Source organism: Lynx rufus, unplaced genomic scaffold (genome assembly GCF_022079265.1).
Source record: "Lynx rufus isolate CCGP_SWC_20201006 ecotype Redwood Valley unplaced genomic scaffold, mLynRuf1.p SCAF_2, whole genome shotgun sequence".
NCBI classification, from domain to species: Eukaryota; Metazoa; Chordata; class Mammalia; order Carnivora; family Felidae; genus Lynx; species Lynx rufus.
Window position 1 is genome coordinate 135,479,695 of NW_025814834.1, and position 25,083 is coordinate 135,504,777.

General features: G+C 35.2%; 1 protein-coding gene and 1 pseudogene across 2 annotated transcripts in view; both read left to right on the forward strand.

The window, feature by feature from the left end:
• The window catches only part of OLFM3 (olfactomedin 3), a 43,157-nt gene extending 30,585 nt beyond the window's left edge, over window positions 1-12,572 (forward strand). For both annotated transcript variants that reach the window (XM_047084992.1, XM_047084994.1), the window contains 2 exons: window positions 10,712-10,818; window positions 11,895-12,572. In XM_047084992.1, coding sequence (XP_046940948.1) covers window positions 10,712-10,818; window positions 11,895-12,572 — 785 coding nt within the window. The remainder of the gene's footprint in view (window positions 1-10,711; window positions 10,819-11,894) is intronic.
• LOC124515722 (60S ribosomal protein L26-like) lies at window positions 4,811-5,272 on the forward strand (annotated as a pseudogene).
• Window positions 12,573-25,083: the final 12,511 nt, after the last annotated feature.

A 25,083-nucleotide genomic window follows, 5' to 3' on the forward strand; every position in this document is an offset into this window, starting at 1 on the left:
TTACAATTTCGCACTCCATCAGAATCTGAAAACACCTTTGTTTACTTAACACTAAGATCCATAAAATTATATCTAAAAAACCAGCCATTGTTTATAAATTCCTGAACCTTAAGTTTTGGATGAATTTTAGCTTGGAATCAAGTAACTATTTGGAAGATAAACTTCAACTGGAAAGAAATCAACAGTGAGAGCCCTGCTTTTTTTGCTTCCCAAGAGTAGATGATGATGGCAACAACCATGATCACCCTGATGGTGTGTCTGTGTTTTACCACAACCACAAATACCACCTTCTTCTCAGCAACATATAAAAAAACGTCTGTTCATTCCATGTCCAAAGTTCCCTTAATTAGAATAACAAAATGGCAAGCCTCAGAACTTCCATTTTGGAGATGAGGAAACTCCACTCCACAGAGTAAGTGATTATCCAATTTTACATGAGATTTAACACTGCAGCTTGGCTTAGGAACCAGATTTCCTAACACCCACCTCAGCATTCTAACCTGAATGGAATATACTACACAAACAACATTTCCTTGGAAATTTTCTGGGAATTTGTGGAAGTAAAAACACAGACACCTCCCCCAACCAAAAAAAAAAAAAAAGTATAGAAGGACAGAGCATGGTTACTCATGGTGCCTGAATAGATTAAACCACGATCCACTCATGGGGTTCATTTGTTTATTCTCTTTTCCATCTCAGTTTCTCCCTCTCTACTAGATTAAGAAAAGTTTGTTTGCCTTTAGGAATAAACAGTAGCACCAGCACAATAAAAAGTTCCCATGGCCCAATATTTCTCCACCCCCATCTCCCTGTTGCTTCTCCTTTGAAAGAATCTTCAATAGTGCAGCTTTGATTTACAGTCTTCAAAACCAATTGTGATCTAGCTTCTGTTCTTAACACTGTCTTCATTTGATTCTTGTCATCACCAGTGACTTCTTGTTACTAATTTCCATGGTCATTTTTGTTATCTTATTTTTATTAGATATCTCAGTGGTATTCCCCCCAAGTCAGAACTTCATCCTTCTTAAAAGGTTGTCTTTTCTTCCCTTAACACGACACTATTGTTAAGTCCCATTTGTAGCTTCTTTGGGGTTCTTTTGCTGGGTTGCAATGCCCCAGAGCTCTGTTCTAAATGTCTTTTGTCTTTTCTGTATATACCCTCCCTCTAAGGCAGTATTTAGCCTCTGCCTTTCACTAGACTGTCAAAACTGTGTCTCAAAGGGTGTCTCTGCTCCCTAGATTTTTATATTATCTTCTTTACACCTCCACTGGCATGCATACTAATCATGAACAATTTAATCTGAATTCTTGATCTTCTCTCTCAAACCCATTTCTTCTTTAATCACTTCATGTGAGTAAACAGCACTACAATCTTCCCAGCTGAACAAGCCAAAATTTGGATGTTATCTTGGACTAGCTTTTTAATTTAAGGTTTTCTTCAGTTTCTCTTTTCACTTTACATCCTAGCATCTCTTCTGAAGCCAGTCCTATCAACTTTATCCCAAAAAAACCATAACCCAAGCCATCTACTATTTTCTATCCCCATCACCACTTCTATCATCTCTCACCTGGACAAATGTGCCAATCCCTTAATTGGTCTTTTCTGCCTATACTGTATTCCCTCTATAATTAATTACCATTATACTAGCTAGAGTGATCTTTTTTCAATGTAGCTCACATTCTCTCACTCCCCCCCCCATCTTCTTACAACTCTGATAGCTTCCCATCATAGCTTAAATAAAATACAAATATTCTGATTTTACAAAAGTTTATTTTTTGGAACACCTCTCCAACCTCTTCTACTTTTCCAAGTGTGCCCTAGACACACTGGCCTTTTTTTTTTTAATTTCTGCTTCTCTTGCTCACCAAGTATGCCCAGATATAGAGCCTCTGCAAAAACAGTAAGAATAACATTTTTTAAAGTTGTACACACACACGTGTGTATCTTCACGTGTGTGTGTGTGTGTGTGTAATTTAAACTTACCAATAACCCTGTGAAATAGATATTATTACTATTGTTATCCATTTGACACTAGGATGTTAAAAACTGTAAAAGATCCCTGGAGAGTAAGTGATAGAATCAGGATCCAAATCTAGACAGTCAGACTCCTTAATTCATACCCCCAGCTTTAAGATGCTGCCTTCTCCTAGCTGATCCACTGTCTGAATGGCCTTTCCTTCAACTTATGGTTTCAGGGCTTCTTGTCAATTAGATCTCAGATTAAGTATCACCCTTTCTGAAAGGTCCTCCCTACTCATCCTATCTAAAACAGCCCCAGAGTCACTATCAAATTATTCTATTTAAATATCTGCACTAAAATTTTTCCTACCTGATATATTCCTTATTTGCTTCTTTCTTTTGTCCCCTCTTTCTTCCCATCAAAATGGAAGCTTCACCAGAAAAAAAGGTGTCCTTTCTTTCTTACCAATGAAATTCTAGTACATAGGAACAGTGCTCCATGATCATTAAATCTCAGCTTGATAAATGAATGACTAATGAAATGAATGAGTAAATAACTCATTTAAGCTATTATTTTAAAATGTTTATAACTTTAGGATTTTAATTTTTCTTTTGAAGTGTGCTTTGTAGATTAATGCTATAAAATTTCATTTACTCAAAGAATGTCACTGTGCGATGGGAAGTTACAGTGGACCCAGGTCAAACGCAGGTGGCATCAGGAATATAGAGGCTGGCACTGCACACTGTGAGTCACTGGGCAGATGGGAGATAGCTAATAGGTGACCGACATGGAGGAAAATGATGGAGAGAGGAGTCACATAGAAGAATCAAAAAATGTAAAACACAAAGTTCATAAATGTTCACAGGAATATCTCTGGCCAGAGACTTATATATAAAATATCTTTATTTGGAACCAGAGCTTACATGGTTTCACATGCATATTTTTAAAATGGTTTATATCTGAGAGCACATGGGTGGCTCAGCCAGTTAAGCATCCGGCTTCGGCTCAGGTCATGATCTCCCAGTTCATGGGTTTGAACCCTGAGTTGGGCTTTGTGCTGACAGCTCAGAGTCTGAAGCCTGCTTTGAATTCTGTGTCTCCCTCTCTCTTTGCCCCTCCCCTGCTTATGTTCTGTCTCTCTCTCTCTCAAAAACAAACATTAGAACATTAAAAAAAAAAAGTTTATCTCTAACTTAAAAACCATTCACTGAAATCTCAAAGTTTACAAAATTGTATTGATTTACTAAATAATAGAGATAAGTTTCCTTCACACAGACAACTACCAATAAGACACATACGTAAGACCAAATAGGTCTAATCAATACAATTGCTAAATGTGTCCTTTTAGACCCTCACATTTTTTTATAGAAAATTAAACATGGGAAACTAACTGAACTTGCTTGTTTCTATGTTTGACAGTTAACAAGTATGTTTTGTAGGAAACTAAAGGTAAATGTGGTTTAAAATGAGATAAATTTCAAGGAGGATTATCTTAATGGAAACAGTGCCATTATAAATTTTAGTACTCAGGGCTGGCTTTCTAGAATTCTTATTTAATATCAACAGATATTCGGTGCACTTGATGCTACATCCTTTTCCTCTCAATGTAGTTTTAGTCTAAAATAACTTCTTTAACTTTCCTTGTCTGTTGATTGAAAAAAGAAAAAGAATAAAATAAGAAATGGAAAGGATAAGCAATGGTATTTTGAGAAGCTACAACATATGGCCCTATTTTGTCTCCCTATTCCCCATATATCCCCAGCACCTAGCACAGTATTAGTACTTAAGCTCTCAGGAAATGGTTGTTAAATGAATAATTATTTTACATTTAAATATTAAATATTGGGGGTGCCTGCATGGCTCAGTCGTTGAGCATTTTACTCTTGATTTCGGCTCAGGTCATGATCCCAGGGTTGTGGGATGGAGATTCTATTCGATCTCTCTCTGCCCCTCTCCCCCACTCTTGCTCTATCTCTCTCTCAAATAAATAAATAAATAAATATTAAATATTAATTTTATTCTCTAATGTATTTAGATAAAATGTCCATTGCTACAAGAAGGAAGCCAAATCATTTTTAGTTTATGTGTCAGAAGCTTTTAAGTCCTGGTGTAAATTCTATCTTAATTCCTCGTCTAAGTGATCTAGGCTCAGCAGTATCCCTCTGCCATATGGATACAATGCTGGGTAAATCCAGACACCACAGAGGCCAAGACACCCCAAGTGCTGTCAGTTTTGGGAAAGGTTGATTATATGAGATTCTTGGCATGATTCCTAGTCCCAAATATAGTTCTTATACAGGTTTTATCTATCCAACTCAATTCATATTAAAGCTATGTTACATAAACTGAGTCCAGAGGCTCATTCACACCCATAAAATGAATCAGCATATGAAATACACACATATCTGAGGCATATATTGACTGTCCTGCTTTGTCCAAACTGTGCTTCAGTCATCAGGCAGTAGACCTATGTTAGGGGAGGTGACTTTGCTGATAAAGGTTAAAAATCTCACTCTGAGTTTTAATGATATAGTCTGGCCATCTAAAATGTTAAGTCAAACTCCGTAACTATAAATTCTCCATTCACTTTCAGTATTAATACAATTTGAGATCAGTGTAACTTCTTACTGTGTTTTCACTTAGCCATTTCCTCTGGATATAAGGTGTTATGGAAATGAACATTCCATTATGTTCATGTTTCATACTGAGACATTATACTGATCTATATCCAGGTAAGTTTTAACTGACTTCTGAGATTTCAGGTATTTTTTTTTCAAAAGTTCATTCATCTTTAAAAGATACTTTTCACTCTTCCCTTTTGTGGCCATCACTGAATGCCAGTGGCCAAAATGAAATTGAATCCCTTTGTGACTTCTGACTACAGCAGGAACTGTAAAAGGCATTTCAGTGCACCTTCACACATCAGCAGGAAGACGATGTCTTCCCCTCTTTCCAAAAGCTCAGACATAAGTACAATGTTCAACTCATGCCCTTACAAAGAGATAAGGTGCAGGTTGTATGAAGACACTACATAAGGTCAGCAAGTTGACAAAGTAGTGCAGATTCACAGGAAGAAATATATAACCTACACTGAATGAGTACAGTGGGAGAGGCAAATGGCACAACTATCCGTGTGGGCACTCACACTAGCAAGGTGCTTATCAGTAGACTAAAAGTGGATAAAGATTCTCGAACATAATAAAGCTAAATCTTACCAAGTAAGAAAGGAAGAGGGCAAATATAAGGAAGAAACAATTGAGAGGTACAGGAAAAAAGTAATCTTATATACAACTTCCAATAAAAACTGTTAAAAAATAAAATTAAGATATTTTCCAAGAAATTTTAGACTCCTGTGCAAAGTGGGTCATGTTTTTCCTAGGTCATAGTCATTAGTTTGAAATAAAATGCACACCATTTCTCCTTGAATTACATGCATAATACCTCTTAGTACAGCTCCTACACATGTACTAACAAATGTAATCACCTATTAACTTTTAACCTCTCTACGAAATAACTGATGAATGTAATTCCTGGTAAGGATCCTAATTTTTTAGGATTGAACTAATTAGAGGGAAAGGTTGCCATGTCCATTGTGAGAAGGAGATGCAAGTTTAAAAAACACAATTTCAATCTGGTCCTTACAGGATTAAAGCCTAATTAAAAATCAGAATAATAACAGGTTTCATTTCTGGAGACTATTTCTATCTTCAATTTCCATCTACTTCCTGAACTTGCATGGAAGCAAGGCATTTAAAAACCTGGAAATTATTTTTCAATAGAATATATATAGATGTGATTTTTACTTTTTTAAATTTAATGACTAATATTAGGTTTTTGCAACTGTTTTAACTTTTAAAATTATAATTTAATTACTGTATGGACATGACTAGAAAATTATATGCTTAGAATAAAAAGCAAGCCTCCTTTCTCCAGGAGCAACCACATTTCAGTTTAACTTTAGGGCTTCAGGTGGTGAAATCCAGACCTCTAATGCTATGTTTATTTTTCCTTTTTTTTTTTTTTTTAATCAATTTTGGACAACATTTACTGACTTTTGCTCTGCAAAATGCAGACTTAAGTCACTTAGCCAAAGCCACTTCCTTGTCTCCTCATTATATGCTTTTAGGACTATTCACAGTTCAACCCTTAGCAACTTTGTAACTTCAAGCCTCCTATTTAAAACTTTATTGTTTTTTCAACAACTACAGGAAAGCTCTTAACACCCTATTTTTAAGTATGATGTGAATTACATCTCCATTCTTTCTTTCATCTCCTTTCCTAATTTTTAGTTCTTTCATAGTGTGAAGTTTATTCTTCTGGGTTATCATGGTTGGAAACATTTTGTCGTTTCTATAATCACAGAATAGATGAAATATTTATTAAGTATTCTGTAACTAGTTCATGGGCTGGTTTTACAAGCCAAACATGAGTTTTATTATTTGTTATTTATGTCATTATTATGACCATGCTCATGTTGTTCTTCTGGAGCTCAGTGGTAGACTCTGATATATTCCTTTTCTCTAAAAGTCCAAGGTCATATCTGTGTCATTCAAAAGTGAAAATTACTACAGTTAAGTTCAAATAAATTTTCTTTTTACGTATGTACTTCAGTAATTGCCTTCACTATACCCACCTTTCCTTAGAGGATCTCACCCAATATTTCTGTATCAATTCCTCTTCTGAGACCTCCTTCCTGCAGATGTTTGTTCTGGACTAATCTCTCTCCAGATCTACTGCACAGTTGTCCTTCTTGGGCAAGAAGTTACTGTTTTCCTGATCTCATGCCTTGCCCTGTCTTGGCTTACTGTTTATTTTGTTACAGTATATCCTCAGGTAACTTCTTAAGAAAAAGTACATTGTAGGTAAACTTTTGTAAAGTTTTCATGTGAGACCAGATCCTTATTCTATTTTCCTCTGATTTTTTTGTCCTTGAATATACTGATTATTGTCTTCCAGCATCCAGTATCACTAAGCCCAATGCCAGTCTAATCCCATCTGTTTGCACGTGACCAATTCCCATTCTTTCTCTGAAAAAGTTCCAATGTCTTCTCTATTATTAATCTAAAATTTCAGTAATTTTTTTGAGTAAATCTTTTTCCATTCATTAGGGCATGACCTTTTTATAAAAAAATTTTTAAGGTTTATTTTTAAGAAAGAGACAGAGCATGTGGTGGGGAGAGACAGAGAGAAAGAGAGAGAGAGAGACACCCAGGATCTGAAGCAGGCTCCAGGCTCCAAGGTGTCAGCACAGAGCCCGACGCGGGGCTCGAACCCACAAATATAGGTATCATGACCTGAGCCGAAGTCAGATGCTTAACTGACTGAGCCACCCAGGCGTGCCCCTATGGCATGACCTTTTAATCTGAACAAAGGTTTCCCCCACTATCTCAGATTACTACAGAATTCCTATGAAAACTTTCCAAAGCCAAAATGGTAGAAAGTAAAGAAGCAATTACTATTAATGTATATGGAAATTTCTAAGCATTTCCAGACCCAAAAAATAATCTCTCAGGCTTTTCTGATCCCTTAGGGCACATCTTGCTAACAGATGCTCAAAATAAATCCAGATAAAGCATGGATGCTCTTAGACATAGTTCAAAGCTATGGCAGCTTGATGGTAAGATGCCAAGTGTGGTTCCCAGGGAACCATATGGTAGTATGAACTCCCAGGGAGTTTGGTGACGCCATTCTCACTTCTAGGGGTAACACAAACTTTTGAAGGGCAGAGGATACCTGTTTTTAGGTTTGGTAACTAGGGAAATATCCTGTACAATTTCTTTGATAATTTACTTTTTCTCTCTCCTTTCATTCTAAAAACTTGGCCTTCAGATGTAGGAGCTTCTGGGTTGATTCTACATGCATCCATATTTTTTCTGTATTGTCTATCTTTTTGATTTGAGACCAATGTTTATCTTCCAACCTATTTTTTAAAATGTACTATTTTTAATTGCCAGTAGCTCTTTTGTGTTTTCCTTTTACAGTGAACAGTTTACAGTATGCAAAACTCTACAGATACTAGGATCTCTTCTCTCTGTATTATCTCTCTTCTTATGGGGTCTGTTTTCTCTGCACTTCTAGTCATTCTTGTTGTAAGCTTTTTGAAAACGAGTGCTTACCTTTGCTTATCCATTCATTTTTAAAGATCTGAACAATAAATCTACTTGGAAACTGTATTTAGGTAGGGCTTGTCACTCTATTCCCTAGTGAGTAAGGTAGGAGACTACCAATGTCAGAATGCAAGAGCCTTCATTCTGGAGCTCCAATGCCTACATTCGTTGCCCTAATCCTTTTCAAGTATTTAACACAGATTTGCAGATTTTTTAAAACTGCCTCCTGGGGTCCTGGATCTAGGGATGAAGACAGGATCAACTGCTCCTCAGGCATGCTTTCAGTGGTGGCCTGCTTTCAGGGCCCTATATCACCAATACCCTCACAGGAACCGTTTCGGAGTCCTTTCTCTTCTTCAAAGCAAAGCAGCTCCCTTCTTAGCACTTGCCTCCTCTGCCTGGACACTAATGCATCTTATCTTATCCTACATCTTTAATTACCACTCTCCATCACCTTCTGCCTTTTAGAAATTGGTTGAAGTTTCTTCTCCACTGTCTCTTATACCATTCTCTCTGCTTTGGGCTTTTTTCCACCCGTGTGTTTCGCCTTTATTATCATTTTAATTAGATCTTAGACAAGAAAGGAGATGAAAACATTTATTAGTCCATCATATTTAAGCCAGAGTTACTTTCATATTTTACCTAATTTATCTACTTCTATTTTGTTTAATAAGAATTCATTATTCATGCCTAAGGGGGCAAATATGTTCTGTGGTGTTTTTCAGGAGATGGGATATCTTCCGATTTCAATTCACTTGAGATTTTCATGCACTTATCATCCGTGAACTTAGAAATATTTACATAGGACATCATTAAAGATCATATTACTTTCATTTACTGTGCTTTAAGAGAACATACTCAACAAGATTCATTCAGAATGCATTTGTTTTTGTCTCGTTCAAGCTGATACCACTTACCCATATATTGTTCCTATGTTTACATCGAGTTGATACAGTCTAAACAGGTTTAACCCAACAATTTGCTATTCAATATAGATAATGTCATAAAATCTGTTTAATTATCTGCCTAGTTTATCATGTATAAGGAAACTAAATTCATTTATATGAAGTATATAAAAATGCCATCATATCTAATTTCTTTCACAAAAGGAGAAAAAAATGTATTCCATTCAGATTTCATGAAGTGTTAGAGATTATTAAATTTGCAGTTATCACTGAAATAATACAAAATATAATGTTATCACTCATCATCTTCCTACCTGAACAGCTTATTATTCTGCCAGTTACTAATTATTCTTACCAGAAGCATATATAGAGAAAAAAGAGTCAAAATAAACTCCAAGCTAGAGAGTTAGTTATGTCCTTGATTTGCTTTAGGAATCTTTTTTTTCCCTTGAAGTTTGTTTATTTTTGAGGGAGAAAGAGAGCTGGGGAGGGGCAGAGAAAGAGAATCCCAGACAGGTCCCACACTGTCAGCACAGAGCCCAACAAGGGGCTGGATCTCATGAATTGTGAGATCAGGACCTGAGCGGAGATCAAGAGTCCGTCATTAACTGACTGAGCCACCTAGGGGCCCCAGCAATCTGTTATCTTCCAAATACATGGGAATAGGAACTAACTAGAAATTTATAAATTCCAAGGATAGGCAGAGAAGGGTGGAAGAAACACTGAACAAACAGAACAACAAAGAAAAAGTAGGTAAAAAAAACATAAAGGGGGGAAAAGGGGGTGTAAATGGATAGGATATTCTTTTAGACTAAAGGTCAACATCGATAGGCATTCATATTGCCCTTCACAATGTGTAAAGGTCACTTTTAATTTTTGCTATTTAAAGTCTTTTAAAATGCCTGGGTTTCTGTTTGGTTTATGTTTTGGCATTTATGAAGTCTGAAGCTTTCCTAAAATCTTACACTTAGGGTGATAAAAATATAATTTTTCAAGAAAGTCATTAATTTTTCATGTGTATTACATTGATTGATACTCTATCTTTCACTGCATGTGCCTACAGGGTCTGGAGGGCTTGAGTTTTTTGTGACTTTGTGTTTGTTTGCACCTTCAATGGCTGCTGTATCAGGCCCTGCCATCTGCACAAGGCATACCCTTCAAAACTCTACCTCTTTCAGGTAGACTGAATTTTTATTGTATATTCTATAAATATATCTTCCAGAGGAGCTGCTCATTCACCAACACAAACTTTAAATCAGCTTACAGAGTTCTTTCTGGCCTGTATCAATTGTCCAAAATCTCAAGGCATGGGGTGGAGGAGGGATAGGAGAGCAGGTGATCAGGTAAACAGGCCCGTGGTAAATTTGTTTATTTTTTCTGACTTCTTTATTAAGATGAAGCAGCTGCTAAAGTGGTATAAAGACAATGGCTTTCCTCACTATTTCTTTCCAGATTGTACAAATCATTTCCCATTTTAAAACACCCATTCTTGAGATTTAGAGCCCTGAAAAAGCCAAGTACTCATGGTTCAAATTATAGTTAAATGCACAGTACCCTACATGAATGATCATTAATTCAGAATATGTGATATTAATCTCATGGTTTTGCTTTGTTTCAGGATCCCTTTCTTACTCTTGAAAATCCTATGAGTGTGGTGGGAGTTTGACTGTGGTTTAAGTATGTGTGTTGCAATCATTGTTCATGTTCACCCAACATGTTTATGTTTTTCTAATTTCAGCATGTGGCAAATTGATGAAAATCACAGGCCCAATTACAGTCAAGACATCTGGAACCCGATTTGGTGCTTGGATGACAGATCCTTTAGCATCTGAAAAAAATAACCGAGTATGTTGCTTCCACAAATGTCTTTGCTTAGGATTATGTTTTATTTGCACTTTATATCGATTGAACTATTTGTTTTCTTCAGGAATATTAGTTTCAACTTGAAAAGTGTTACACTGTTTGCAAGTATTCTTAGTTTGATAACATTAGCATATCTACAGCAACCTTATTTTGGTAAAATGTTCCATCTTACAATTCACAAGTCAGTCTAATTGCTCTAATAGTCTGTTTTATGCTAGGAAAAAATGCTTATTACAAGTATACAAAATTTTCTATATACTCCTTCTAAAACCTGTTCCTTAGCGTAAGAAAAAAAATAACACTAAATGACAAACTCAAGAGCTAACCAATTTGCTAAACAAGGTGAAGCATCTCTGGATTCTAAAGGTAATTTTAAAGTCAATAGCACTGAAACTTTTGGGGTGCATTTTCATAAGCTCACAATGCCTGTATTAGGCAAATCAACATACTGGAAACCTACCACAGCTCTACTTACAGTCTATTACAGAATTCAGTTTACATTAACATTCTCAAGGGTTACATCCAAATGAGATTAGTAGCTAAATTAGTAAAATAGTTTCACTAAAGAGTAGTTGTACTTATAAGGCGATCCAGTGAACAAGCATTACTAGAAGTTTCTATGGTATCAATAAAGGAGAAATAAATTAAATGTGTAAAACTAGACCATATATTTTTCAGAGCAAAAGATGGAATAAATTTGCTGCAGTTGGTATTTTTTGCAGTTATCACGTTGCACGGATTGTAAAACTGAACAAAGTGGTGTGATTTGCATTGACACGTGTTTAGTTCACTCGGTCATATGCACTGAATGGTCAAATAAATAAAAAGGGCAAAAAGAAAATCAACTTCAAAGCAGTAAAGTCAGTTGTTTACTTTCCACATGGAAAATGCCACTATTTTTGCCTGTAGTACTATCACATTGTAAGAGGTCACCAGTAAGATGATGTGGTTTCCAGATCCTGAGAACAGGGATATTAATATATGTTGACTCTATTTTGGAATTCTCAGAAAATTACAGAGTTTAGTCACTCCTTTTATTTTTCCCCCCTTTTCCTCAGGTCTGGTACATGGACAGTTATACTAACAATAAAATTGTTCGTGAGTACAAATCAATTGCAGACTTTGTCAGTGGGGCTGAATCAAGGACATACAACCTCCCTTTCAAATGGGCGGGAACTAACCATGTTGTCTACAACGGCTCACTCTATTTTAACAAGTATCAGAGTAACATCATCATCAAATACAGCTTTGATATGGGGAGAGTGCTTGCCCAACGAAGTCTGGAGTATGCTGGTTTTCACAATGTTTACCCCTATACATGGGGTGGATTCTCTGATATCGACCTAATGGCTGATGAAATTGGGTTGTGGGCTGTGTATGCAACTAACCAGAATGCAGGCAATATTGTCATCAGTCAACTTAACCAAGATACCCTGGAGGTGATGAAGAGCTGGAGCACTGGCTATCCTAAAAGAAGTGCAGGGGAATCTTTTATGATTTGTGGGACACTATATGTCACCAACTCCCACTTAACTGGAGCCAAGGTGTATTACTCATATTCCACCAAAACCTCTACATATGAGTACACGGACATTCCTTTTCATAACCAATACTTTCACATATCCATGCTTGACTACAATGCAAGAGATAGAGCTCTTTATGCCTGGAACAACGGTCACCAGGTCCTGTTCAATGTCACACTTTTCCACATCATTAAGACTGAGGATGACACATAAGCAAATGTAATTTGTTTTCATTTATCTAAACAGTGTCATTTGTGATAAACTCTATAGAATCCCTTCTGTTGTTCCTTTATTAGAACTTCTCATCATTTCTCCAAAGCATTTTTTTATTATCAAGTTGGTTTTTCAAAAATACAGCTGAGCCTGTCTAAATCAGCCTGTTGGAAACACATCTTAACTCCTAAATTTACAGGGCCTATCATGTCCTTGTCATGAAAAGCACTAAAAAGAGTTTAAATGGCTAAAGTCATAGTTTTGCAAAAGATTAATGATCTGCCTTATATTAGAGTCAGAGACTAATGATGGCTTAAATGCATGAATTTTTTTTTAATCGTCATTTTTTACTGTCTTTTGCTCTACATCAGGAACTATTTTGGTGGGAATTAGGGGAAAAAAAGCACTTTCCTCCCATTTCTAAAAAAGATTTAAGGATTTTATTTATATGGAAAAATTATAGTACTCATTTTGCTGTTCTAGAATTCTCTGATGCGGTGCTGTACAGTCATTTTTAAATCTCTTGCTAACATTTTATTGGCAATATGTATTTCTACCATTGCAACCACCATTGTGCAATTGTATCTCTTCACTTCTGTGAAAGTAAGTAATATTTTTTATAAAATACACTGAAGTTTAATCTCAGTAATTATTATGGGCCAATTTTCAAGTGTGGTCAAGAAGCAAACATCTTCAACTTAACCCTTTATTTAAAACTATAAACCACAAGAAAAAAAAATCAAACTAAATCCCTTACGTAGAATATTTATATTACCCCAGGTTTATCAGACCACTAACACTGAATGCTAAAACTGATTCCGTAAGGATGAGTTACTCTGTTCACTTCACTGAAAGCAACCCTTATTGTCGCTCGCAAAAAATGCAACAGAGTCAGAAAATTTGGATTTGACTGGATTGTACTCATTTATTATTCAACTAAACAAATTTTGTTCTTCCTAATATATAGTGTTGTAACTTAAGTTTTTACACACAACTTCCAACTTGTGTCAGGAATCTGAAAGTACATGAAGCACATAAAGAAGACTCTTAGAAAGAAACTTCCTGTGATGTCATGTAGATTTACATTATGAGCTGTAGAGGGTTACTGGCAATATCAGTGTGAAAAAAAATAGCAAGACTTGGAAGTTGTCTGTGCAGTTTAAATGTACAAAAAAACAATTCAGAAAACAAGATGAGAAAGCAACCCTTTGTTACCCTGATTCGCTATGTGTGCAAAATAATGTAACCAAAAAAGAAAGCTTTAGTAATATTTTATGTTAATAACTCCAAAAACATAATCAGTATTTATCACACATTTCACTGAGTTTGGACGTACTTTCCATATATTAAGAATACTTACCTAAGTCAGTTTTGCAGAAACTAGTGTGGGTTGGTTTCATAACTTAAAAAGTATATTCTATAACAAATAATGTATAACTTAAATTGTGGTAAATGTTTAGTTTCACACGTACATACTAACAACTTCCTTTTAAAGTAAGGATATAATAATTCAGATAAAGCATTGTGTAAAAAAAATGCTAACACTTAAGAGTAATTCATTTCAAATGTCACAAGTAAAACATACTTCTCAAATATCTCACTGTCAAAGTCATAGGATTAAATAACTCACTCTCTAGACTGTGAAAGTTTAGCAAAGATTTCTTTTCCTTTTTGCCTACAAAAAGTTAGCATGACTTAGTGACCACTCGGGTCCTTTTGCAAGGTTGTCTTCTCTTTCAAAATGTTTGTATGAGTTTTCCTCTGTTTTTCAGAGTTAGAAAATTTAGGGGATTCACTTGCCATTGTATACACATCACAGATATAATCAGCCAGTACTTTGTATATCAAGAGTTTGTATGAAGAAAGTCAATTTCAAAAATGAATGAATTTTTAAGGAGATGGCCTCTGATGGATATCTGGGTCTTCATTACTTGTTTTTGTTTTTTTTTAATGATGTAATATAGTATCACACACATTTGAAACCTGGATGATCACAGCTTTTTTGTGAGATGTGCAGCTTGTAAAGCACTCTATTGTTTTCTATGTAAGGTTTCATCACCATATCCAATTTACAGTGTATGTGCTGCTAGGGCAAGCACAGATTTTATTATTGTCATAGAGTTTAAAATGTGATTTGCATTAAACATTTACAGTTCAAAAGCATTTTTCTTAATAAATTATCAGTTTTGTGCCTGAAATAAGAACTTACTCTAATCACTTTTTTTTAATCTCAAATTTTATGAGGGAAATAATATTTTTAAATCACCTACATAATCCAATCAGTAAAAAAATCCGAGCTCAGAAGTCTTAATCCTAAATGAACTGTGCAACTGGTATTTTCTGAATTAATCAGATCATTAACAAACTGCCATGTCATTCAAGTAACAACAGAATCATGGTCTGATTGAGTTTATGTGACATCTGGATTTGTGGCACTTGAATCACAACACTTATTATCTAAACTTACATCTATTAGTTCATAAAATGATAGTGTTTTAGTATATTATCAATATGTAGGATAAAAGAAAATAATGGTAGATGCCTAAATATAACATTATAATTGGATAAGATTTACCGTAAACTCACAATCTTTGAATTTTATCACCATACTCAGTCATTTCATTTTTGCAATCCATAGTACTCCTTCTAATGCAACACTGTCTTCAGAAATAATTTATTCCTAAGAAAATGGTCTTTATACCGGAAAATATCTACCAAACTTACAAGTATAAATTTTTCCAACAGAAGAATTATTTTTTAATGTAACTATATAAAGTTTTTCTTATGTTCTCCTAAAAATAAAAAGGTATTTTCCTACTAAGGTAAGTGTTAATATTATAATCCTTTATTTTCCTTTTTTTCCCCCAAAAACAAATTAAAAAGAAAAATCCTACTGGTCTCCCTACCACTCAGGATTACCAAATCATTTCTGCAAATGTTAAATTTGAATGTAATTGATAGCAAAATTTAAAGTATCCCTTTGAGTTAGAATCAATATGAAAGATACAGACATTTCAGAGTTTCTAAAAGCTATGCCTTCTAAAAATATATATCAGATACTTTTGTAAACAGAATTTTAAAATGGCATCTTGCTGACTTGACAAGGAAGGTATGATTATATCCTTTATGTACACCTTGAGTTCCTAAGGCACTATAAAACAATGGACATTTACAGATATTTACTTTGCCGTCTCCATCACCACATGGTAAGTCGACCACAAGAAGAACTACTATAAAGTGGTCTACCTCTCACTATAGGCAGGCAGCATTAAATTAAAATTTAGCTGTTATAGGATGACACCAAGCCTTAATCTCTGACTGCTCATAGCTAGAAATAGTCATTTCTCAAAAGGCTCAGAGGCACTAAATATCACTCAATTCAGTAGGCTGTATCCATACTGAAATTAAGATCATGGAACGGTTTCTGGTTCTACAATTAAGCAAGCTCAGCATAAATAAATCTCTTAACTAAAATTTTTTCATAATGAGTGACTCTCCAGAGAAGGTCTGGGGGCTTTATAAAATATATTCTTTTGAATTGAGCTTACACTGGAAAAAATACAATGAAAACATTAGCTTATGGGAGAAAAACTAACTTCAAATTCTTTTAGCTATTTTTCTATAAAATAATGAATTCAACTGATGACAGTCTATTGAATAGAAAATTGTTCTACCCTTTAACCAATCAGAAAGAAAGCCTCCCAAAATGACTTTACCAAGCTGATTTATCTGATTCCCATCTTAAAATTATGTTATACAGTTTATCCCTTTGGGTTGAACAATTCCATTACGCTTAGAGGAATTTTAATCCTGTTTAGAGCCTGCTTTGTCTCCAAAATGTCAAACCAGATGGCAGAAAACTTATCCCCTTTGAAGCTCAGTTTATTGATTGCCATATAAGCTTTACAAGTATAAATTATTATTAAACACAACTTGGAAACGATATAACGACATAGAATTGTACCTTGCCAAAAGTACACAGTACCTTTCATAACTACAACCATCTTAAAACATTAATCCTAGTTACAGATGTGAAACAGCATGGTAAATGTGGAGAAGTTACCAGGAATACCTTAGTGCTGCAAGAAGTTTCTTGATAAACCATACACACAAATGCAGTTCAGTACTAATTTGCATCCCTACCAGTGCCATAGTCTGCCTAGAAGAGCTTGCACCCATTTTCTTAAAGAAAATAAACTAAAATATTGCCATAATATATCATTCCCTACTGCAGCCAGACCTGGAAGTATCACATTATCAGCAGACATTTCCAAAAAATGAATATTTATGACAAAGGTCTTGAAGAGATCTCAAGAAACAGACTGACTAAAAGAAACATTAGCCATTTTAAATTTAAGAATGTCAGAGAAATTTATCATATTGAGCTTGGTAAGACAAAACCAGCTAAGCTCTTTGTATCACTCTTTTTTTTTTTTTAAGGTTATTTTCAGAGACAGAGACAGAGCAAGACAGAATGTGAGCAGGGGAGGGGCAGAGAGAGAGGGACACACAGAATCTCAAGCAGGCTCCAGGCTCTGAGCTGTCAGCACAGAGCCCGATGGTGGGTCCAAACTCACAGATGGCGAGATCATGACCTGAGCCAAAGTCGGATGCCCAACTGACTGAGCCACCCAGGTGCCCCTGTATCACTCTTAACTTCACATGAATTCATATATATTACCAATATATAGTTTTATGGGCTTTCCAACTAGTTAATACTGCATTATTCGTTTATTTGAAAAATAATTCCTGAACAAAACTATGTGCTAGACAATACAGTTGTCAACAAAGTCTTCATGTGCTTAAATTTTAGTTAGAACAGGCTGCAATGAAAAATAAGTTCTGATTGTACTAGTTGTTGTGAAGGAAATAAATACTTTAAGTCATAAAAGTGAGTGGATGTTTACTAGGGCAGAGGTGGGTAGGAAGTGATGTAATGAGGAATAGTGAAGAGAGATCTCTCTTAGAAGCAGCCTACCATGGTAAATTCAGTCAAAGAATGGAATGTCACAATCCCATCCCCATACAAAATGTAACCTCTTCCTTATGTTCCTATTTATCCGTAGATCAAATATTTCTTAATATTTCTCTATTACAGAAGGTTTTTTTTGTTGTTGTTTTTTTTTAACTCAGAGTTTAAGGATACACTTCTGGGGATGGATGAACCCTGAAAACATGTGCTAAATTTAGTGTTTATATGTGGCTATACATTCTTTCATGTAGAGGATTTACAACTTTCATCATATTCTCAAAGAACCATGACCCAAAAGATCACCACTATGTCAATGCAATCTAATTTAATCCCAAATTTATTAACATCTTTATGACAAGCACTGAAAGTCTGTTATCTGTCTTGTAATCCAAGAATTTCAGCAGAGAGGAAAACTTGCTTCTATCAACATCCTAATATCAGTATTTTTTTTTCCTCAGAACTCAAGATTCAGTTGTTCTCTATAACAACTCTAAAGGGATTTAATATTTTACAAATATTACTATTTTTCTACAATCCAGTCTTTAGGGCACCTTCTTGCCAGATTCAGTGACCCAGAGTGTCTATTATAAGGCTCCTATAACTATTTGAGTCAGGAAAACATTCTTTTTAATTCTAACGCAGCCTCTTGGCAGCCCCATTAGAATCTGACTGAAATTGAGCAGATGTGGTGTGCTTCATCAAATTTAACTGCAAACTCCTCTTCTGAAATTAGCAACTGCGGCAACACAGAAATAGCAAAAAAGAAAGGTTCTAACACTTGCCTTGGTTCAGACGTTATTGTAATTGATATGCATGCAATCTACAGCTATAAAAAATAAAAAGATTTTTTATTAAAAAAAAACTCAAGTCACATTTATAAAGTCATGACAAATAGAGTCAGTGCCACTTCTGTCAGTGAAGTTTCTCTTCCCCTCCCCCAAGAGCTTAAGACATTCATTAGCTTCAACTTCAATATGAACCAAAATAATAAAAAAGTATTTTTATTCTCTCTCCAGTGTCTTTATTAAACTCCATTAGAAACTACTCTTGGAATACGAAGTATGCGCTGAAAAAGAAACCAAACATGTCTCTATATAAGTAATGAGTTCTTATATCTATATGATATTTCTGCCCTTCAGGTAAAGTTTGGCCCATCAAAGTGGCTAAAATGTGTAATTAATTTGCAATTAGCTTTTCTTGCCCTTCTTTAAAAATGTTCACTAAAAAATTAAAAAGTAAATAAAAAACCATAACCAAAAGAACCCTTTCCATTGTCCATTGCTTTGCTTTCTGCTTTTCAAGGCAATTTCATTTCTATTTTTCAAGTAAGGCTTTACAACATCCTTATAGAAAAGGGAGGGCTAACGTTATTATCCTTATTTTACAAGTAACAAAGCAGAGCATTTACATTTAAATGTTTATGTTTCTCCACAGATATTCCATTTTACACTAAATATGTTCCAAACCAAAATACTTAGCTTTCCTTCGCCTGCCCCCCCCCCGCCAACTCTGCTTTTCCTTCTTAACCTCAGTTAACAAAAATATCATCCCATCCTCAGCCTCCCTTCTTATATCTTTGGCTCTTTACATGTACCTTCACTCATACAACATTTCCATAAATAAAATACGATAAAACTTAAACATGTCTAAAATCTAAATCAATGCCTATTTCAGTTTTGTTCTAAACGATTACCTCCCAATTTGTTCTGTTCACTCATTGTTTCCTAGCTCTCTTCAATCCACCCTCTCATCTCCATTTCTAGACTCAGAATTGAGTACCCTGTTTGGAAATGCTTCTTTTGAATACTGACCTCTGATTCCTCTCCAGTTTTACTTTTTGCTTTGGCCAAGGGCACTTCCAATCAGCTATGGCTTTATGAAATGCTCCATGACCAAGCAAGCCCTTCACCTTCTAACTCAGACTAAAGAGTAAAGTTTATACCTTCTTTCATAATCCACATTCAAGACTGGCCTCTTACTCGTTCATTAAATTCTTATTTATCATTCACAATTCACTTAAAATATTACTTTATATCTGCAGTCTATAAAAAAAATTCATTCTTTTGTGCTCCCAAAGTATTAATCTTGTATTATTGAAATTATAGCATAACATTATTTGTTTCCTCCAAGTTAGTGCGGCTTTCTCAAGCGTAGGGGCAATTATTTCCCTTATACATCTTCACAGTGTCTGACACCGAATAATCCCACAATAAATGTTAACAACCAAAGAAGATGGAATATCTTCTCATACCTAAAAACACGAACCACTTGGTTCCATTCTAAGAACATCATGAAAAATTAACTTTTCCAAATGTACTGTATTGGAAATAAATTCCCATCTCTTACTAAATTAAGCTTTTAAACACAGGAAGTACAAAAAAGGTAAAAATTGCTTCATTTACTCTCAGGTGAATTGTTCTCTCCATGATATAGAATTTTATTATAGGACAAAATACCTTAAAAGCGCTACCATAGTTATGTGCATTATTTCTCTCCTTCACATTCATTTTTTAAAGGAAAAAGCATTTACATTTTCACCTACCCAACTTATGATTTATTTTGCCTTTATTTCCTCTGTAAGTAAAGACTTCTCTTAGAAGTATACTTTGTCTTTGGCAAAACAAGATTTCTCAAAAGAGTAAATGCTACCAGGCCAGGGAAAAGTAAAGGAGACATTCCTCCCTTCTCAATGCTACCCCCCCTCTTCCTTATCCTATGTTTTCAAAGGATGCACCAACAAGAAACCTGATGTGCATTAATGTGCCTGTGATTCTAAGTAACATTAGTAAAGATGAGTTATTCTCTCTTTGAGAGGCAGAATATTAGTTCTAAAGTAGGTCTAACTGTACGCCTTTGAGAAAATTTTTTGGTTTCTGTACGTGAAAGCACTGGGCTCTGTCAGAAGTTTTCAAACGCTGTCCTTTAGAGCTGGAGGTTTCTATGGACTTCTTTGGAGTCTACCACAAAAAAAACCAGACAACCTTAATTGAGGTGGGAAAATGAACCACATTCCCTACCACTTCCAATAAAAGCAACTTCACTTTTACCATTTAAAATGTTCCTATGTTATTAGCTTTACTGTAAGAAAATGTTTTCTGATGTTTAAAAAAAAAAGTATGAAAACCACTTAACTGGATGGTCCCCAAGGTTCCTTTTAGCTCTAACTTTCCGCTAATCTGTTACTCTAAATGATCCATGAAGGCTGTGTAGGAACTGAGACTCAGATCCTTGTATAGCTCAAACTCAAAGGGAAAATACAAGAAGGAAAAGAGATAAAAATAAAAAGTTTACTAACTCAGTTTCCAAAACTAAAACTTGCTACCTATCTAGGGATATCCCCCTTCTACAAATTACTTAAAAACCCATGGTTCTTTCCTCTTTACACTCCTTTTTAGAACTTATCTTCTCACATGGTTTCAGCTATTACTGAATGACTTCCAAATCCATTTCATGTTTCCAAGTTGAGGATCTCAAGCTATCTACGTGATACCTATACACAAATGCTCCATTACCTTAAAGACAACATATCCATAAGTGAGCTAATCTTTCATACAATAGCTTCCCTGATGGATAAAGTCTACTCTCCTTAACACAACAATACAACCACCTATAATGCTCAACATAGAAACACTTAGGTTTCACTTCTCATCATTCCTCTCCTGCTATTCCTGCTTCTTACAGCACTACATGTAGTGTCTTTCTAATGTGATTAATTCCTGCCTGTGTTTCAAAGATAAGCTTAAGAGTTTGCTTCTCCTAGAAAGTTTTCCTAATTATTCCCTAAGCTATGCTATCTGATCTCTTTCTATACTGTCATTATTACCTTGTACTTGCCTTGATTATAGCACATTTCCTACAAATAAATTATTCATTTCCTTGTCTGCTTCCCACCCTGGACTGTAAGTTTCTTGAGGTCATACATCGTATCTATATTAGCCTGCTACTCCCTGGTAAATTTTAGGTTCTCTATGTTGCTGGTTTGACCAGTCAAACCATTACATTTCACCAATATATCACTGTTTTAGACATTAATTCTTCCATCACTTTCAGTCCCTATGTTCAAACTCACTAAAATACAAAAATCAGTTGTTTCTTCTTTAAAAAGACTTTTTCCTCCATCTTACTGACTCACCCCAGTGCCACAGTGATACAAGGTCTCATCTTCTATCTATAAAAGGTACTGCAAAATTCTACTGTCAGATAGATAGCTCTATCTCCAACCTGTCCTCACAAAATCTAATCTGCATTCTTCTGTCAGGCTCATCTTGACAAAGTATTATGACACTCCCTGTTCATTAGCACACCATAGTTTTCTGCTTCCCATTACATCAATTTCAGGCTGTTCTGACTGAATACACCCGGCATTTCTGACTTTATTTTCTATTGTTACCTAACATACTTCTCTAGTCCAGTCATAAAGCCCCCCTCCTTAACCACATACATAACTTTTCTTTCCTCTAAGCTTATATCCACATTCTGAATTTATTTATGTTTCTCAGCCCAAGATAAAGCCCACTCAGCCCAAATAATTCCATAAGGAGCATCAATATTAGATAGGAGAGAACACACATTTCAAGCCATACTACAAAGCTATAATAATCAAAACAGTACAGCACTGGCACAACAACAGACACATAGATCAGTGGCATAAGACAAAAAGCCCAGAGATAAAACCACACTTATGCGGTCAATTGATCTACAACAAAGAGACAAGAATATACAATAGAAAAAAGTCTCTTCAATAAATGGTGCTGGGAAAACTAGACAGCTACGTGCAAAAGAATGAAACTGGACCACTTTCTTATACCATAAACAAAAATAAACTCAAAATAGATTAAAGACCTAAATATGAGACATGAAACCATAAAACTCCTGGAAGAAAACATAGGCAATAATTTCTTTGTAATTGGCCACAGAAGCACTTTTCTGAGGCAAGGGAAACAAAAGCAAAAATAAACTATTGGGACTGCATCAAAATTAAATGCTTTTCCACAGCAATGGAAACTATCATCAAAATGAAAGGTACTATTTGCAAATGATATACCTGATAAGGGGTTAATATCCAAAATATATAAAGAACTTACACAACACCAAAAAAAAAAAATCTGTTGAAAAAAGGGAAAGACCTGAAAAGGCATTTCTCCAAAGAAGACACAGATGGCCAACAGACATGTGAAACAATGCTCAGCATCACTAAACATCAGCAAAAAGCAAATTAAAACCACAATGAGATATCACTTTACCTATCAGAATGGATAAAATCAAAAAGATAAGTAGTAACAAGTGGGAAAAAAAGGAACCCTCATGTACTCATTGTTTAGGGGAATGTAAATTATTGCACCCACTGTAAAAAAAAAAATAGCACAGAGGTTCCTTGAAACATTAAAAATAGAAATACTGTATAATCCAGTAATTCCACTACTGGGCATATGGCCAAAGAAAATGAAAACACTAATTCAAAAACATATATGCTCCTCTATGTATACTGCAGCATAATTTACAATAGCCAAGATATGGAAGCAATCAAGTGTCCATTCATAGACTAATAAACGAAGAAGATGGGGGTGAACATAAACAATGAAACATTACTCAGTAATAAAAAATAAGATCTTGCCATTTGCAACAACATAGATGGACCTAGACGGTATAATGAAATGCTAAATGAAATGAGACAGAGAAAGACAGATACCACATGATTTCACTTATATGTAAAATCTAAGAAAAAAAACCAAGAGAAAAAAAAAACAGCAGAAACAGACCCATAAATACAGAAAGCTGGTAGTTGCCAGAGAATGAGTAGAGGGGCTGGCAAAATTGGTGAGTTAAAGTGGGAGCTACATGCTTCCAACTACGGAAAAAGCCCCAGTGATAAAAGATACAGCATAGGGAATATAGTCAGTGCTATTATAATAGTGTTGTAGGGTGACAGATGTTAACTACACTTGTGATGAGCACAGCATAACGTATGGACTTGTCGAATCACTATATTGTACACCTGAAAGTAATGTAATATTGTGTACCAACTATACTTCAACTAAAAAAAGAAAAAAATAGAAAATAGGCATCAGAAATTTGCAAGGAAACGTGGTTTTTGTCTCTGCCAAAGTATATAGTGGTATTGGTGAAATAAATTTAAGGGAAGGACTAGCTTATATGTTTATAAAACAAACAGACTTAAGACCTTGCTCTTGACCCTACAGTCCAATTAATTACTTTCCCAAATATGTTTGAGCTATTTTGTTAGACCAAATCTCTGTAGAAGCTGACTAATGATGCTATCAACTCTCCTCCAATAAACCCCATAGTTGAACCAACATGTCACTGAATGAATTCCCACTGGGTATGTTACCCTGGAGGAAGGATATAATTTCTAGTGCTCCTGAGAAATAGAAGGAAAGGAAATTTGAGTATTTATTATAGCATAAATTGGTTTGAACTGTGTTGAAATTCCTCTTTGGGAGCCTTAACCTCCTTGGGATGTCCTTTAGACTGATTTTGAAACTTATACCCAATGAAAGCTTCTTGGAACCTGAGTATTTCAACTCCCCCCAAACAAGGGAGTTCAAATCCGAATGTTTAATGAAAGAAGGAAAGAAAGCAGGCAATAGGGTAAGATAAAAAATAAAGCACTTTTTTTAGTGTTTATTTTGAGAGAGAGCATGCACACATATGCATGAGAGTGGAAGCAGGGCAGAGAAAGGAGAGAGAATCCAAGCAGGCTCCTCATTGTCCACGAGAAACTTGACGCGTGGCTCAATCTCATTAACAGGGAGATCATGACATCAGCCGAAAGCAAGGAGTCAGATGTTTAAACAACTGAGCCACCCAGGCACCCGTAAAAAAAGCTTTTAATAATAACACAAGAAGTTTAGGTTATACACAAGTTTATTCTCAGCTAACTAGGTAACTAGGTACTAGTTACCGTGGATGCAGAAATTAAAGGCCAACTTAGGCCCTATTATGAACTTTGCAGTCCATAGTACTTGGCTAGGTGCACTCTGAATTTCTTAAGAACAGGAGGTAGACATTCCTCACTTCATTAAATGCTGTTGCTTCTGACTCAGTTGCAAGATTCAATTTCATGCCCTGTATCTGCTTATTTCCTCTAATTTTCATATAATGCCAAACAGCAAGTAAACTCCATCACGGCTGGGATTATGGTTGTCTTACACCTGTTTTTATCTGCAGTGCTTAAATCAGTACCTGGAATAAAGTGGTTTCCCAATAAGTAACTGTTGAATGAATGAAACAACCAATTGTCTAAAAATATCAACAATTATCTCACTCAGAACTTCAGATTGTATATTTCAACATGATAGTAGCTGCTTATTTCCTCAATAACTTGTGAATTGCTTTCAATTTTTTTATATTTATATCCATAAGATCAAATATTTGTTGGTTTAAACACAGTGATTAACTGGTTAAGAGAAATTCCAAGTCTCGAGTCTGCAATAACACAAGCCAAATACCCCATGTTTTTACCTATGAGGTAACAGTACAACAGTATGCTTATTAGACTTTCCGTAACAACTCCTACTA